Source organism: Mustela putorius, unplaced genomic scaffold, assembly GCF_011764305.1.
Source record: "Mustela putorius furo isolate JIRA1106 unplaced genomic scaffold, ASM1176430v1.1 tig00003869_pilon_pilon_pilon, whole genome shotgun sequence".
NCBI classification, from domain to species: domain Eukaryota; kingdom Metazoa; phylum Chordata; class Mammalia; order Carnivora; family Mustelidae; genus Mustela; species Mustela putorius.
Genome location: NW_025422021.1, coordinates 22,311,310 through 22,328,901, shown reverse-complemented (window position 1 = coordinate 22,328,901; position 17,592 = coordinate 22,311,310). Strand labels below are relative to the sequence as shown.

The following is a 17,592-nucleotide window of genomic DNA, read 5'->3' as shown; positions in this document are numbered from 1 at the left end:
TTTTGGAAACAATAATTAAATAACTAAACAACTAAATAATAATTTCTCCATTGAACACATACCCACGTACACGTATGCACACACATACACATTTGCTTAGACAGAAACATGCAAGATTTTTGCTTGCAGAGGATTCTTGAATTGATAAACTCCTCCATGAATATAAAGTTTCATTTCCATGACTTCCCTGCACTATTTCAATGAGGGAATAGAATCAGAAGAAAAAAATTCAGAGGCAGGTCTACAAAAAGTGGGATCTTCTCAAGAATACAATAGAAGATTTGGGTCCATACTTCAAAAAGTATAAAAAGAGGTCTAGTATAATAGTCCTCAAACTTCACTGCATTTTAGAATCCCCTAAAGATTTTCATAAACTGTTGGGACCAAAATCCCATTGCCACAGGTTCTGATTTAATTGGTTTGGGTCCTGGCCTAAGCATCAGGACTTTCAGGACTTTTTCTGTTCTAGGAAAGAATGCAACTGGGGCTCTAGTACTACACTAGCATTGACCAATGAAGTTCTTATATCCTTACCTTCCATCTGTTGGTCATGAAAGCTTCATTCAGTCTTCTGGTTAAGAAATGTTATCCAGAGGGGCTACTTAGCCATGGAAGTCTACTTTAGAAATCTTTAAATTATCCTCCAGAGCATATAGTTAAAAATTAAAATATGTTAAAGTTACTACAAGTAAGTTAAGTGGGACAGGCAGGCTTTTTATTAAATTGCAAGGAACAACAATGAATATAAATAAGTGAAAGGTCAGATTTACACCCACCTTGAATGTACAGATTACTTAAAAATAAAATTGTGGGGGGCCCTGGGTGGCTCAGTCGGTTAAGTGCCTGGCTCTTGATTTCAGCTCAGGTCATGATCTCAGGATTGTGAGATCACATCCCTTTCGAGGTCGGTGCTGCTAGGTGTGGAGCCTGCTTAAGATTCTCCCTCTCCCTCCTTCTCCCCATGCTTGCTCATGTGCTCTCTTGCTCTCTCTCTCTCTCTCTCTAAAATATATAAATATGTCTTAAAAAAAAAAAAGCCAATTCCATCTGTCACTTTTTACATCTTTAAGTGTGGCTATGAGAAAAATTTAAATTATATGTGTGATTAGCATATATTTCTACTGGATAGTACTCCCTTGTCCCCTGGGGAGATAGAAGGATGAGATGAAATTGCATAGGGGAATGAGGACCCTTAAGGGTGTCAGAACCTATAGGCTAACCAGGCATTACATCCTTCCATTGAAGGAGGCTACCTGACCGGTCGGGAGTTGGTATTTTGCCCCACTAAATGGGTAGAGATAATCTAAAATGAGGTAATTTTGAAATGAAAGTGCTTGAGATGACTTTTAATTGAAAAGTTGTCATCTTTCTTCACTACCCTGCAGGAAGTGGTCTCATATAGAAGTTGAGATCAGTTATTATTCTTCACACATTTGGGAATAGTGTGAGTCAATACTTGACCTTAGTACAAAGTAAAGTCTTATACAGAATTCATATCATACTTTTATATACATTTTGAACCCTACTTGGTTAATCATCCTGCATACATTAATCTCTCATCACCAGGAAAAAAATATATATTGCCCTAGCAAAACAGATTTAAAAAGTAATGATGAAATGGAATACTATTTGGAAATAAAAGGAAAAAAATAATACATGGTATAACATGGGTGAGCCTCAAAAACATTATGCTAAGAACCCAGATGCATTACATTTATATAAGATAGCCAGAAAAAGCAAATCTACTGAGACAGAAAGAGATTAGTGGTCATTACGGGCTGGGAGTAGGACCGGGAATTAATGGAAATGGGCCCGAGAGATCTTCCTGGGATGTTGTAAAACATTTACATCATGATGTAAAACTAGACTATAGCAAGGGTTGTACACCTATACAAATTTACTAAAAATCATTTAATTGTACACTGAAAACAAGGAAGTTTGTAATATATAAGTTGCTCTTCAATAAAGAGGTATTATTTCTTTAATGTTAAAAGTAGCGCGGCCCCTGGGTGACTCAGTGAGTTAAAGCCTCTGTCTTCAGCTCAGGTCATGATCCCAGGGTCCTGGGATTGAGCCCCGCATCGGGCTCTCTGCTCTGCAGGGAGGCTGCTTCCTCCCCTCTCTCTCTCTGCTTGCTTCTCTGCCTACTTGTGATTTCTCTCTCTCTGTCAAATAAATAAATTCTTAAAAAAAAAAAAAAAAGTAGCAAGGTCGGGGCGCCTGGGTGGCTCAGTGGTTTAAAGCCTCTGCCTTCAGCTCAGGTCATGATCTCAGGGTCCTGGGATCGAGCCCTGCATTGGGCTCTCTGCTCAGCAGGGAGCTTGCTTCCCTCCACCCCCACTTCTCCCTGCCTGCCTTTCTGCCTACTTGTGATCTCTCTCTGTCAAATAAATAAATAAAATCTTAAAAAAAAAAAGTAGCAAGGTCAGTAGCTTCCCATAAACCATTCTAAATTTTTGCACATTGTTATGGAAAGATGTGGAACATAGACGCATCAAAAAAATTGAAAACTATCAGTAACCCTGCCTTTGGCAAACACTTCAGTATCAATCAATTTATTGTTAGGACATCAAGAATGAAATGTAAGTTATTTAGAAATTAGATAATGAAACCCAATTTCAAAACTTGTAGAATGCAGCCAAAGATACACAGAAAAAGAGGAACCCATAGCCAAATAAATTTATTAGAAAATAAAAGAGACTGAAAACTGACTAACTAAAGCTTTCAACCTAAGAGGATAGAAATAGCTCAATAATATTCAGAACGATGCTTCTTTCTCTGTTCTTCCCTCAAACTCCACTCCCAATGAAACAAGTTATCATATTTCACCTAATCTAAATACTTGAACATTTGTCACCTCGGCATCCCCACTACCACTTCCTAGTTCATACACTTTTCCTCACACAGCTACTAAAGAAATTTAGAATCAGATTCTTGGTCATCAATTTCTACTTATTCCAAAATAATTTCCAAGCCTTCACCAGAAAACAAAAACTATGAAATCTTTTGCAGAAGTGAGAGAAGACTTGAACTGGAGAGCTATTCCAGAAGGATGATCCTAGATTAGAGATTAAATTTGGTATGTATGTCAGCATTCTCTAACAAAATTGCAATGCAAACAATCAACAGGATTTTTAAAAATAAAATTAGACATAAGAATAAGATATTTTTGAAAAGAATAATGAGTGAACACTTGTTCTATCAGATAGCAAAACAGATTAACTAAAACAGCACAGTATCGATGTAGAAATATAAATATAGATCAGTTTTATTTAATTTACTCAAGAGTCCATATGGATATGAAAGTATAATTAGAAGTATAATATATAATAAAGGTGGCATTTCAACTCAGTGGGTTAGGATGAATCATTAAATAATTGGTGTTGACAGAGTTTGCTATCAATTTAGACCAAAAAAATGAAAATCAGACTTTTAAGTCATACCATTCTTGGAAATAAATTCCAGATGGCTAAATTTTAGAAGAAATGTGGATAATACACACTATTTAAAAAAAATAAGTACATCTATTTGCAGGGGTGCTATATATCATTTTGAAATTTGTGCTTTGCAAAGGTAATGCTGGCCCAGGAGTATAAATAGAGAATGGCATCCAGCTTTGTCACTGCTTGCCAAGCTGCCTGCCATGGTCCCCCCATCTTTTCCTAATTTGTCTATTCAGGTAGGGAATCTATGCACTTTGCCACCAGAACAGAGTACCTTTTCTAATTGGCATAAAAACCTTATCTGCTAGCGTAACCAATAAATAGTAGTTAATAGTAATAGGTAATTTGTAGATTCATAAATGCTTTTTTAAACCCAAATGGTTGCTATAAACTGAACGTGTCCCTCTAAAAATTCATATATGTTGAAGTCCTACCACCCTATCCCCAATGCAATAGTGCTTGGAGATGAGGCCCTAGGTAATAATTAAGTTTAGATGAGGTCTTGAGGGTAGGTCCTCTGGATGGGATTAGTGTCCTTAAGAAGAGATATCTTAGAGCTACTGTCTCTCTCCCCATCTATGGGCACAAAGCAAGAAACCACTGGTCTATAAGCCAGAAAGCGTTCTTCACAGAAACTCACCATGCTGGTACCCTGATCTTGGATTTCTAGTCTCCAGAACTATAAGAAAATAAATTTATGTGGCTTAAGCCACTAGTCTATGGTACTTTGTTATGGCAGGTGGAGCTAATACAATAGTAGTATATTATAAAATGTATTGGGTTTTGTTTTTGTTTTTGTTCTTAAAGTCATTTTTTTGTATAGGTATATAGAGATAGTATGTATGCATATCTATCAATAGATAACTGATAACAGAAAGGACTTCCAGAGAAGACATTGTATGAGAGTAGTGATCAAGGGACACTTTTGCTTTAACCTCATGCTTTTTATTTTTAATAAAAATGTCCTCATTGTTACATGTTTTATCTAAAATATTAAAATGGGTATTAGGGAGGGCATGGAGCACTGGGTTTTATATGCAATAATTGAATCATGGAACACTACATCCAAAATTAATGATGTACTGTATGGTGACTGACATAAAATAATTAAAAAAAAAGAAAAAAGAGAAAATATTAAAATGCTTAAATATATTTTTTAAAGATTTTATTTATTTATTTGACAGAGAGAGAAAGAGATCCCAAGTAGGCAGAGATGCAGGCAGAGAGAGAGAGGAGGAAGCAGGTTCCCTGCTGAGCAGAGAGCCCAGTGCGGAGGCTCGATCCCAGGACCCTGAGATCATGACCTGAGCCAAAGGCAGAGGCTTTAACCCACTGAGCCACCCAGGTGCCCCGCTTAAATATTTTTTAAAGGATTTTATTTATTTGAGAGAAAGAGAAAGCACAGAGGGAGAGTGAGTGGGAGAAGCAGACTTCTCACGGAGTAGGGAGCCTGATGCAGGGCTTGATCCCAGGACCCTGAGATCATGATCTGAGCTGAAGGCAGATACTTAACTGACTGAGCCACCCAGGTGCCCCAAAATGCTTAAATATTTTAAGAAATTATTGTTAGAAGTTATCTTATGTTTTAAAAATTTAGTTGATAGCAATCACTTATATTTAATATGTGCTACATTCACTACCTCTTTAATCCTTCCAACACTCCTAAGAAGTAGACACTAGATATGTCTTTATCGTACAAAGAAATTTAAGCACAGGGAAATTGAATAACTTACCCAAAACTTACATCGCTATAAAGAATAGAGCCAGGGGGCACCTGGGTGGCTCAGTGGGTTAAGCCGCTGCCTTCGGCTCAGGTCGTGATCTCAGGGTCCAGGGATCGAGTCCCGAATGGGGCTCTCTGCTCAGCAGGGAGCCTGCTTCCTCCTCTCTCTCTCTGCCTGCCTCTATGCCTACTTGTGATCTCTCTCTGTCAAATAAATAAATAAAATCTTAAAAAAAAAAAAAAGAAAGAAAGAAAAAGAATAGAGCCAGGAGGGGCGCCTGGGTGGCTCAGTGGGTTAAAGCCTCTGCCTTCAGCTCAGGTCATGATCTCAGGGTCCTGGGATTGAGCTCTCTGCTCAGCAGGGAGCCTGCTTTCCTCCCCCCGCCCCCTTTGCCTACATTTCTGCCTACTTATGATCTCTGTCAAGTAAATAAATAAAATATTTAAAAAAAAAAAAAAAAAGAAGAATAGAGCCAGGATTCTAATGTCAACAACTTGATTAAAGAACCTTTCCTCTTAACTTCTCTGGCATGTTCAGAAAGAAAATAGGGAAATGAGGAGGTTAGTGGAAACTTTGGCAAAAACAATTTCAATAAAATAAAATAACTCTTAACTATAGGAAATAAACTGAGGGTTGCTGGAGGGGAAGTGAGTAGGAGGATGGGGTAACTAGGTGATGGGCATTGGCATTAAGGAGGTCACTTGATGGAATGAGCACTGGGTGTTATATGCAATGGCTGAATCACTAAATTCTACCTCTGAAACAAATAATACACTTATATGTTGATTAAATTTACTTTGAATAATACATTTTTAAAATGAGGGCAAAATACAGAATATAACTGAGAAGGGAAACACAATTAATAAATAAAATGAATCATTGAATCTTTTTATGTTGAACCACATGAAACTGCCAATACTTAACCATTTCTGACCTGCAGAAAAGGAATTTTCTTGTTAGACTTAATCAATCTGCTAATTTATGCATATTGTTTTCAAGACACTTCGAATATAGAAGAAGAAAATAAACAACAGAAAATTTTAAACCCTCAAGGCCATGTATGTGTTTTTAACAGATCTGGAAACTGTTTTAAGCTTTTATTCTGATATTAAGCAAAAAAATGTGCCTCCGGTTAAAAAATTAAACATGAGATTTGTGAACTGTATTTCAGTAGTAGAGAAAAAGCAATTACCCAAATCTCGTAGTGTCAGGGTGGTTACAAAAGAACACAACTTCTGGTTCTTTCCAGAAGCAAAAGCAACCAACAGTCTTTATATGTTGGAACTCCATCTCCCTAAGTCACAGAATGAGGACAATACTTTCATATACATTATCCAAAATTTTCTGGGGACTGTTTCTTGTTATATCATATTATCCTGATATTTTAATGACCTTCCTTACTGATTTCCCATTGGCATGCAAGTACTGGACTATAACAATCCATATCTACAACATGTCACGTGAGTTGAATACGCAGATCATAGACCCCTTAAAGTCGATAGCTCACTTAGCCCTCAGAAGCTATCCAGTTTAATTTTACAAAGAACAAAGCAGAGCCTCACAGAGGTTAAATGAATGGTTTTTGCCAAGTCATATAGTATTCCAAGGAGATTTAAGACTAAAACCCTGGTCCCCTGGTTCCTAGTCCTTAGTACTCTTTCTGCTATGTGTGATATGCCTATTTTTTCCTGTTATGTAATGCAGATTAATCTGATTTTCCTTTTCTTCTTTTCAATTGGAGTTCTGAGTCAGCTAATCTTGATAATTATTGAAACAGGAAGCAAAAGACTGAAATGGCTCTCTAATCAAAGAAACTCCCTGGCTATGAGAGGAGAGTCTATTAGAAGCATGTCTGCTAGATGTTGGGACCTCATATCTTTTCATTTTCCCCAACCCCCGTTAACTCCTGTGGCGCTCTCAATTCCCCAGCATAGCTTCAGACTATCCAACAAGCCTTTGACCTCACCATTGTCTTGCTCTTTAGTGGGATTTTGGCCTCTGACCTATGGCATGACCTACCTGCTGGTATCCACTTTATCTTGGTTTGTGCTTTTTGGCTGGTTTCTCATTAGCTGTTTCACCTCTTAGTCTAGAGACTTGGCTTTGCTGTATTCTCCTTTTGTCTCCATAATAGATTAAACTGAACTCTAAAATCCTGAGATACCTAGAAAATTATGTAAGTTTCATCTGGAGAATCCTTGGGAATTGCCCAGAATCTATGTGGAACTCCAGATTTATTCTGCAAGTTTGGTAGCTAGAGTTTGAGATAACTGTCCCATGACTCACAAAGGAAGCTTCCTTGATAAAAGTGAAACTTGTTGTATAAAATGGTTATGTCTTCCAAGGTTATGCATAAGTCTAAGGGGTAATTTTATTTTGTATTTATTTATTTACAATAAATAAATAAAGATTTATTTAGAGATAGAGAGGGAGAGGAAGGGTCAGAGGGAGAGAGTATATCCAAGCAAATTCCTGCTGAGTGTGGATCCCAACTCGATCTCACAAACCATGAGATCAGGACATGGGCCAAAACCAAGAGTTGGAGGCTTAAGTGACTGAGCCACCCAGGCACCCCTAAGGGGTAGTTTTTAAATAGACTTTATTTTTAGCAAAATTGAGCAGAAAGTACAGAGTTCCAGGCAAGGTTTTTTACACTAACAGTAAACTTACTGTGATTTCTGTTATGAAACAAAAGAGCTATTCTTAATTTATCTCTTGTGAAAATCTACTCAGAAGCTAGCTAACTAGATAACTACGCCAGTTACCAATTTATTGTCTGGCACAATGTTAAGCTATGTTAGAAATGGGTTCTGGAAAGATGCTGAAGAAGGAAGAGGCTTTCTTTTCTGATTCCCCTTTTCTGGTACCCCTTCTTGCTCCTACCATATGGCTGCCTGCTGCATGTGTGGGGAACTTACAGTGGCCCCTGTCCCCATGGAGTTCCAATGGCAGCCAGTGGTCAGTTTCCCATCAAATTTTAGAGGCATTCCCAGGGTCAGATTCCTACTGAGTTTTGCAAGCATCCCAATGGTTGAGTTCCAGCTTTGGCCTCCTACACTCAAGCAGGGCATTTCCTGCTTGCCCTGTGACTACGAACAAGTTCTGGTTGAGCCCTTTTAAAACTTCTCTACCATGCATTGGGCTACAACCATGCCTTCAACAATGAGGTCTGAGTCTTAACCATGGGGGTGGGGGTGGCTTCCATATTCTTCTTTTTTTTTTTTAATATTTTATTTATTTGACAGACAGAGATCACAAGTAGGCAAAGAGGCAGGCAGGCAGAGAGAGAGAGAGGAGGAAGCAGGCTCCCTGGGATCGTGACCTGAGCTGAAGGCAGAGGCTTTAACCCACTGAGCCACCCAGGCGCCCCAATCCATATTCGTTTCTTCTATGGAAAACTTTCTTCAGCCCCGGGGGTTTTCTTTAAAGTACCCTTTATTTCTTTATATAACAGAGGTTTTCTATTAGAATTAGTGATTCTTTATCTTAAACTTTCCCTATTCAAATTACTGTGTTGTCTCTGGCTCCTTGCTGACACTGATTGATATGGTAAACTTAGAAAAGTGATTTTAATTTCTCAGGGTACGCATTCACAAAATGAGGACACTGGGTTAGTTGATCTCAAATGTCCTCTTCAGCTCTAAAATTACATTATTCCAAGAAATCCTCTGTGTTTTCCTTCATAGGGTACATTCTAAGTATACTAGAATTAATCGCATACACAGTATAATTGTGCATTGTCTTCCCCAGCCATAGTCACAACAAATGGGTCTCCCTTCTTTTCTGAATAATGGTTTCCTCCTTCTAGGTCACCATATTAAGTCATAGCAGCAGCCAGCATCATTTCATGCACACAATGGGCAATCAGGTACTATGAAATCATCTGTGAGGGTTTTAGCGTGGAAGCTATCTAAGTAAAAGTGTAACTTTGTGTATGAATATGAGAGACTGAAATACATTATAAGTGTGATTTTATCTATTTGTGAATATAAATATTGTAAGAATACATTAAGTATAGAAAAATGCTCCCTCTGTCTAACCACCTCCATTACTACGCAAGTTAGGATTTTTCTTTTACCTTTCTCTGTCTTTCACTGACTGTTCAGCCATTAATTTCTTCAGTTCTTCCAGACGCTGAAGATCTCTTATTTCCATTTCTTGCCATTTCTGTTCTTTTTTAGCCCAGTATTTTCTTATCTATAGTACAAATGATACATAAAATTTAAATTAAAAATAGATAAGTCAAAATGAAGAGAAAAGTTATAACAACATATCTCCTGGTTCCTATAGCCAATATTAAATTTAATGGCATGTTATCTTTTTTCATTTCTTAGATCTGCCTACAGTATATTGAAAACAAATAAAAATGAGAACATGAAGGTACATGTCTTGAGAAACTGCATGGTTTAACAACTTCTAAAGTGGAAATGTAACTTATGCTGAGATCTGAAGTTTAAATCTATGGTTAAAATAATCGACTTTCAGAGAACCACAATAGAAGCATGTTATTGTCTCTAAAATCTATGATCTACCTGTTACTCAAGAATATTTTTATCCTCTTACGATAATGCAGTCTTTAACAAATATGGCATTAAACCTATTTTTACTTTAAAAGCAAGAGTTTATTTATGCTAATGGACAGCAGGATGTTGAAAGCTTTATGCTTCTGGGGAAGTGGCAGGAGATAGGTGGGAGGAAGGAGGAGAAGAAAAAATTAGCAGGGTTGTGATATATAGTAGTTCTGACTTATGTGGTAAAATAAAGGACAAATTTATCAAGCTCAAAAAGGTGAGAGCTTTGTTCTTCCTAGACCTGTTTTACTTCCCTTCTCTGAAAATGGAGGCCGACTGAGAAAACTGAAAGCACTCATATGGATTTTCAGGAGGATGAAACCATTATTCAGGGTTCCCCTAGTTCCACAGGTGGGACAATTGAAGTTAATGCTTATTTGACAGAGGCCCCTTCAACCACTCTGGCTTGTCATGTTGTGTGTCAAGAGTGTGTCCAGTCAAGAGACTGGATCTTGCTGGAAAAAGCAGAGTACCTCAATGGTGAATGATGGTGAGTAACTGCCAGCAGAAGGTCCGTTGTGGAAGACACTAATTAATATGCTTGTTTCTCCCCCGCTAGACTCAGAAAATGTGATTTATTTTGGTACTTCCAACATTAATTAAAGGGTTTAGACCATAGTATATACCAAAAAAAATTTTGATTGATGAATTAATTACACAATTGTGAAAGTTTTTCTACAAAATTTTCTACAGAATTTCTACAAATTTATGGTTTCAACTGAATCCTCATTAATAACCAGCATTCCTTTCATGAATTCCTGGTTAATGCCTCTTAATTTCTCATGGCTACATTCCAAAACCTGTTCACTATGTTAAGATCTATAACTACTTCTTTCTTCACTTTTACCAGGAAAAATGGAGGCTCTAAATGATACCTTTCTTGATGCCTTGCCCCTCAGAAGAAGAGATGTCATTCATTTGTACAAGATGGGTTCCAGATTCTACTCCCCATTTCCATCTTCTCATAACCTTTCTCCATCATCTACCTCTCTTCCTTTCGCACCTTCAATCTCTTGGTCTATGCTGCTTCCTTCTCCTCACATGGAAATATGTACAAATCTCACCCATTTATAAAATTTAAAATAATTTTCTTTAGAGCCCCAAGACTGTCCCTTCATTGTTCCTTTTTCAGTTAAACATCTTAGAATACTTACTGTTCTTGAATTTCACATCTCCTATTTTTATTTCTCATCCATGACTTTCCCACCTCTGCCTTCCCACCAAATTCACTAGGCTCACCAGGGACATCCAAATGAGCAAACTAAATGATCCTTCTCAATCCTTGTTTTACATAATGTCTCTTGTGTATTTAATTCTGTCAACCGTTATCTCCAGTCTTAAGATATTACTGACTTTAGTACTCATTTGTTCAGCAAATATTTATTGAACACATGCTTTAAGCCAGGTACTGTGCTGTGTACTTGAATATGATGCTTACAGAGAAATAAGGCCTCAGCCTCATAGAGCTGGGACTTCTAGAAAGAAAGAGAGAAAGAGAATAAACACATAAATGAATGAACAGAATATTACATGTGAAGTTCCAAGAAGGAAAAAAGTATAGTAATGATTTAGAAAATTTGGGGTAGAATTTTCATTAGAAGGCATATTTGTGTAATGACATTTGAATCAAAACTTGAAAGATGATTGTGAGACAATGAGAATGATCACCACAGAAGTGGGAGCTCTAGGTACAACAGCATTGAGTAGGGAAAGACCTTGTGCATTTTCAGGTCTGGGAAGAAGCCAGTATGGCTGAGCATGTGGTGTGAGTTAAAAATGGAAGTGAGACTGAGAAGCTAGCTGGGGGCTAAGTGATTAGGTGAGGATTTAAGGTCTAGAAACAAGGAAAAGCTATTGAAGAATTCATAGCAGGGAGTGACATTATCTGACTAATATTTTTAAAAGGTAGTTCTGGATATTGGGTGAAGAATGGATAGTAAAGGAACAAAGGAGAAATAAGGAGACCAGATAGAAGAATAAGGCAAAAATGATCACTTGGACCGGAGATGAAGGGAAGTGTGCAGACTTGAGATGGCTTTTGAGTGGAGCCAGACTGCTCACTGGGGGATTGGATATGAAGTTTGAAGAAAAAGGGAATCTAGATTTTTGCTAGAGCAACCAGTTGAATGATTAAGCCAATAACTGAGATGGAAGATTGGAAGAATAACAGGTTTGGGAAAGAGGAGCTCAGTATTGAACATTGAACAATTGACAGGACTGTAAGACCTTGAAGTGAAGATTCCAAATAAACAAATGGAGGGTGCAGATGGGTGGCTCAAGGGTTGATTCAAGGATGGAGATCTGAATTAAGGAAATAATTCACTTAAAATGGTATTTGATGCCACAGGACTAGGTGAGATCTCTAGGGTGAGAGCATAAATAGAAGAAGATGACCATGTACTTTCTTTCCTATTTGCCTTTTGCAAAATTTCTTAGCTAGGATGACATCCTTTCCCTCTTCCACCTGTCAGTTTTACTCTACGCTTACTATCAGAACAAACATCATCTCCTCCTTGAATCACCCTCTGAACCCTTCCAGGAAAATATCTTAGCTCCATCCTTGACACACCAATGACCCCTGGTGAAGGTTTATACTCTCCATTTTGTCCTGCCTTGAGTTCCCTGATTCTGCCACTGGATTGTTACTGATATATTTAGGCATTTACTACATGCCCAGCATGGTCTGCCCTGCCTGTAGCCTGCTAAGTCCCTCCTATCCATTCTTTAAGACTCAGTTTTAGCGTTTAGCCTTTCTCCTTCTCCCTCTCCTCCAGGCATAGGTGTACCTTCTAAGGCACTATTTATGTATCCTTAGCATAGCATTTTCCATATTGGTCTGCATTATTCATCTTTGTATTATAGTATCTTGTATCATGTCTGACACAGGGCTTAACTGATCATCATTAGGTGAGTGGAAGCTTCTTCTGGTCTCTGGTCCAAGAATAACAAAGTTGTGGATGGGAACAAGGCCAGCAGTTTTAGTTGCAGGATGGTAAAGTCTGAACTAAGAACTTCCCTAAGGACAGTTCCATTCACTTTTTGGCAATTAATAGGAGTAGGAATTGTATGTCAAGAATTATTGACTTTGAAAGCCTCAAACTAAAGTTAAGGCTAAGGAAATTCAGCTAGTTCTTTGGGACATTTGTTGAGACACAGATTTCAAACATGTTGTTTTTTACTTTTTGAGTGATACTTATGACCTTCTAGGGATAGGGAAATCAGAAAATAAGTTCAAGTAATAAGAGTTGAATTTAGGGGCGCCTGGGTGGCTCAGTGGGTTAAGCCGCTGCCTTCGGCTCAGGTCATGATCTCAGGGTCCTGGGATCGAGTCCCGCATCGGGCTCTCTGCTCAGCAGGGAGCCTGCTTCCTTCTCTCTCTCTCTCTCTGCCTGCCTCTCAGTGTACTTGTAATTTCCCTCTGTCAAATAAATAAATAAAATCTTTAAAAAAAAAAAAAGAGTTGAATTTAAAGTTTCTTCCTTGACTTTCACAGATGACATTTTTAGGAAAAGCTTGCTTTCTTGGAAAACAAAACAGGACTTCATTCCTCCCCATCTCCTCGTATTATCTCAGATTCATATTGGATGTTCCCCTTTCACAGTCCTACAGTTTGCTTGTTTTGGAGAAGTTAAGCCAGTAAAGGTGTAAATAAACCAAAGAAACTATTGTGTAAAATAATGCTATGCTAAATTTTCAAAGAGTTTGAGATCATTTTTTTTAAAGATTTTATTTATTTATTTGACCGAGAGAGATCACAAGTAGGCAGAGAGGCAGGCAGAGAGAGAGGAGGAAACAGACTCCCCACTGAGCAGAGAGCCCAATGTGGGGCTCAATCGCAGAACCCTGGGATCATGACCTGCGCCGAAGGCAGAGGCTTTAACCCACTGAGCCACCCAGGCGCCCCTGAGATCATTTTATACCCCACTTTACCTTTCTAACCTTCCAAACATGTTTCCTGTTAAAAATTCCACTAGGACACAATGTTGACAGCATTAGAGTACCTCAAAGTTTAATTCTAAAAAACTTAGACTAATACTACACAACCATTAAATTATATTTTTCATGCCTTCAGTCCAAGATTTATTATAATTCAGCATAAAATAAGAATTTCTTGTTTACACATAGAAAGCAAAATGTTAGGACTAAAGCATTGTAGAAGGAAGACAGTTTGGTTTCTGATTTCAAGCAATCTGTATGATGTTGAATCTTCGAACAAATAAATTTCTATACTTTGTTCCCAGGTCATTATTTCAAGGGCTTTATAGACTTATTCAGGAGGAGGTCATAATCCTTAACTAGATACTTAAAATATATGAAATAGGAAATCTAAATTATCCAATTCCATTACTCATAAGCCACTGAGATAATGGACTTTAAGTCCATTTTCTAGATTCTAATTTACTTAGCTAATTCTTTGCATCTTACAGATCTTTCTACTTTTGGTATGGAATATGCAACCTCACAAAATAGTGATACTGTTACATGTAAAAGCAGCAGGTCCTCTTAAAAGAAAATTATTGTGCTTTTTTTTTTACTTTAATTTTTTTCCATTTGCTCCATTTAGATCAGCCTGTATCCCATAAAATTGCCACCAATTGAAGTATGACTATTCTTTCCCTACAATCGATTTGATAAGCATCTATATTTCATCACATAATCTTTCACACATCTGTGTGAATTTCTGAAGGGTAAGGAACATGCTTACCCTGTAATACGTATTTGTATCTAGTACTGCATCTTGCAAATGAGAAATACATGATATACCTCTGCTAAACAAATCCAGCGACAAACAATATGGAAAAGCAACACTGCACAAAACTCTTCTTATTTCAACTTATATAAAACCAAAACTACTAAAAAAGTATTCAATTAGACAATAAAAACAGACAACAAACAATCAGTGGTTCACTCCACTAACTCATGTGTGGGGTAGAAGTGCATTTAATCTCAAAAAAGCCTGGGGGTATGGTATTTCTCAAGGTCGGTCATCTGTGAGGGTCAGATTAAAGATGTTTTTCTTCTTCTAGAGAGGGACATTCTGTCACTCTATCCTCAAAACCTTTCAGCCAACATCATCTCTTCTATAGTTTATGGTATAGAGAGCTCTGTGGGCTTCAACCCAGGACCTGGTGAAGCTTCTCAATAAAAATTCAGCCCCAAAAGAATTACTTTGCATTGCAAAGTAATTTTATGCAAACATTTGAACACTTTTTATATGGGTAAGAAATCGAAATAGAAAATCAAATCTGCAAACTTCCTGCCTGGTTATTTGAATAGATCTCCTTTCAGTCCACAATTCAGACTATTTGTATTTCAGCTATTTACCAGTATCCTAAACTTGAAGATTTTTGCCACCAATCTCCAGCCTGATAAACATCCACCACTGGTAAGAGGATAGATTGACACACTCTTTCTAAAGAATAAGTAAGAAAATCACTAGCAAAAAGCCTCAAAAATTAAGAAACAAAGTTTAGAATTAATAAGCAGGGACATATGCAAAGACTTAGGTATCAGTATATTCATTGCAGCCTTAAAATGGTGAAAGGTTGGAAATAATTTAATACTCCAAAATAAGAAAGTGGTTAAATGCAATATTTTACATGATGAAACACTATGTAAACACTAAAAAATATGTGGTAGGAAAACAGGGGAAATATATAAGATTTATTGATAAATTTTTAAAATAGGTTAAAAATAATATATGTAGTATGATTCTAGTTAAGTTAAATTCCCCATGTATGTAGAAAAAGGAATATAAGAACACTTTATAATTTTCTTTTAGTACTGGTTTAGGAATTGGGGTGACTTTTATTGTAGTCTGTGTGCTTATTTGTATTTTCCAAACTATCTACAATAGACATAAATACAATTACAAAAGTATGTGTTTTGAAAGTCTGGCCAACAAAAAAAAAAACAGTGTTTAGAAGGAACGTCTAAGGGACATGACTATTATTCATTCCCGAAATTTCCAAACTCTATTTCTATAGCAAGTCAGATGACAAGAACATTGTATATTCCTGTATATAACATTTTCACTTTTTATCACTCTTGCATGCAGCATCATTTTCACTTTCTAGAGAAAGTTTCACAGGACTATGGTTTAATTTTATATCCTAGGCCTTATAAAGGTTGATGCAATATCATATGAGGATTGATTTAGATTCTTCTGTAAAGCAGTTCTACTAAAAATGCTATCCACTGGGTGGTTTGCTTCCCTCCCCCCCAGTACATGCTGTCAGCTCCTGATGTGCTAGGATGTTGTCTATTATTAGCAAATAAGAGCTAAAAGCTTCCTTTTAACTTTAACCATGTTCAATTACAGCACCCCTTTTTAGTCCTGGTTTGCTGACATAACTATATTCCCATCCTCTTAATTTTTTGTCTTACATTCTCTTACTAATTTTCTATTTTAATGATTCTTAATAGGAAACAGATGGCATGCTCAAAATTAGAATAAATGAAGAAGAATCTAATAAGGGGACAATTGACAAAGGAGAGTTGGAATTCAGGGCAATCATAAGACATCATGCAATAGCTAAGCTCCTTTATCACCAATACTAGAGTCAGAGAAAGCTGTGTGAGGAGGGCCACCGGACAGGAGGGGCTGAGAACTTTGGTGGAGGACACAGCTGGTCATCACAACTCTGCAGAGCTAGGAGCTGGGGAAACAACTCTTCCAATGTCAGTCTCCTTTCTCATCCCCATCTCTAGTGTTCCATTTTGACTGAATCTGACCAGAAGCCAGAGGGCAAGGGAGTACAAGACAACTAAAAAAAACGGAGAGTAGATATGACCCAAGGGGAGGATGTTCAGCACAGTTGTGTTAATGCCTCTTTTATAATTTGCATGGAAGTAGGTGATGTCTATATGCATAGATAAATTATATTAATCTCTTTTAGGTGGTGTTCACTTTGGTCATTTGTGAGATCATTTTTCCACAGAAGAGCTGTCTACTTGAATTGGCAATAGCTGTTTTGTGCTGTGATATAGTCTTATGCCCTTAGAACAATGATGAGCCAAGGAAGTGTTTTGGGGTAAACACATTAGTTATCTCCCTCTTAATTGAAATGCCAGGTGGATTAAAAAATTACTGTCATGTCTTCTTTAAAAATAAAGTCTATTTTCAGTATGGGCATTGAAATATTACATAATGATCATGTCATATGTTGATATTGCTAAAATGAATTTGTCTGTAATCTTGTTTAATTTCTCTCTTTTCACTGTTCATTAGGAAGGGAGTATATATACTGAGGATGTTGTATTTCACAACCTGAGGTGTCACGGAGACTGAAAAGTGGAAAGTAATCAAACCTCAGAGTCAGTCAATCATAACTTCTTAGAGCTGAGGTGATTTTAGCAATCATTTAATCCAAACACCTCATTTTACAATTGAGGAGGCAAAATCCCACAGAGCTGTATAACTTGCCCAAGGTCACCCACCTTTTTTTTTTTTTAATATTTTATTTATTTATTTGACACAGAGAGAAAGACACCAAGAATAGGAACACAAGCAAGAGGAATGGGGGTGGGGAAGCAGGTTTCCGGCTGAGCAGAGAGCCTGATGTGGGGCTTGAGCGCAGGACCCTGGGATCAAGACCTGAGCCAAAGGCAGATACTTAATGACTAAGAAACCTAGGCACCCCCCAAGGTCACCTGCCTTGTTAGGTCCTCCTAGTTCAGCATATTTTCCTCAGCATTAAAGTACAGCTGCATACTGCTCTTTCATTATATTCATTTATTCAACTATTATTTGTTGAGTGCCTTGTGTCAGGCACTGGAGATAAAACTACAAAAATTGAAAAAACCCTCTTTTTTTATTGTAGAAGAGAAAGAGAAAACAGTCAATAGATAAAT

The 17,592-nt window shown here is 37.3% G+C and overlaps 1 protein-coding gene across 1 annotated transcript in view; it reads right to left on the bottom strand.

The window, feature by feature from the left end:
• CCDC148 (coiled-coil domain containing 148) overlaps positions 1 to 17,592 on the bottom strand; it is a 235,562-nt gene that overhangs the window by 44,468 nt on the left and 173,502 nt on the right. Inside the window, exon 12 of the mRNA XM_004743903.3 lies at positions 9,246 to 9,364. Within this exon, the coding sequence (XP_004743960.1) occupies positions 9,246 to 9,364 (119 nt within the window). The remainder of the gene's footprint in view (positions 1 to 9,245; positions 9,365 to 17,592) is intronic.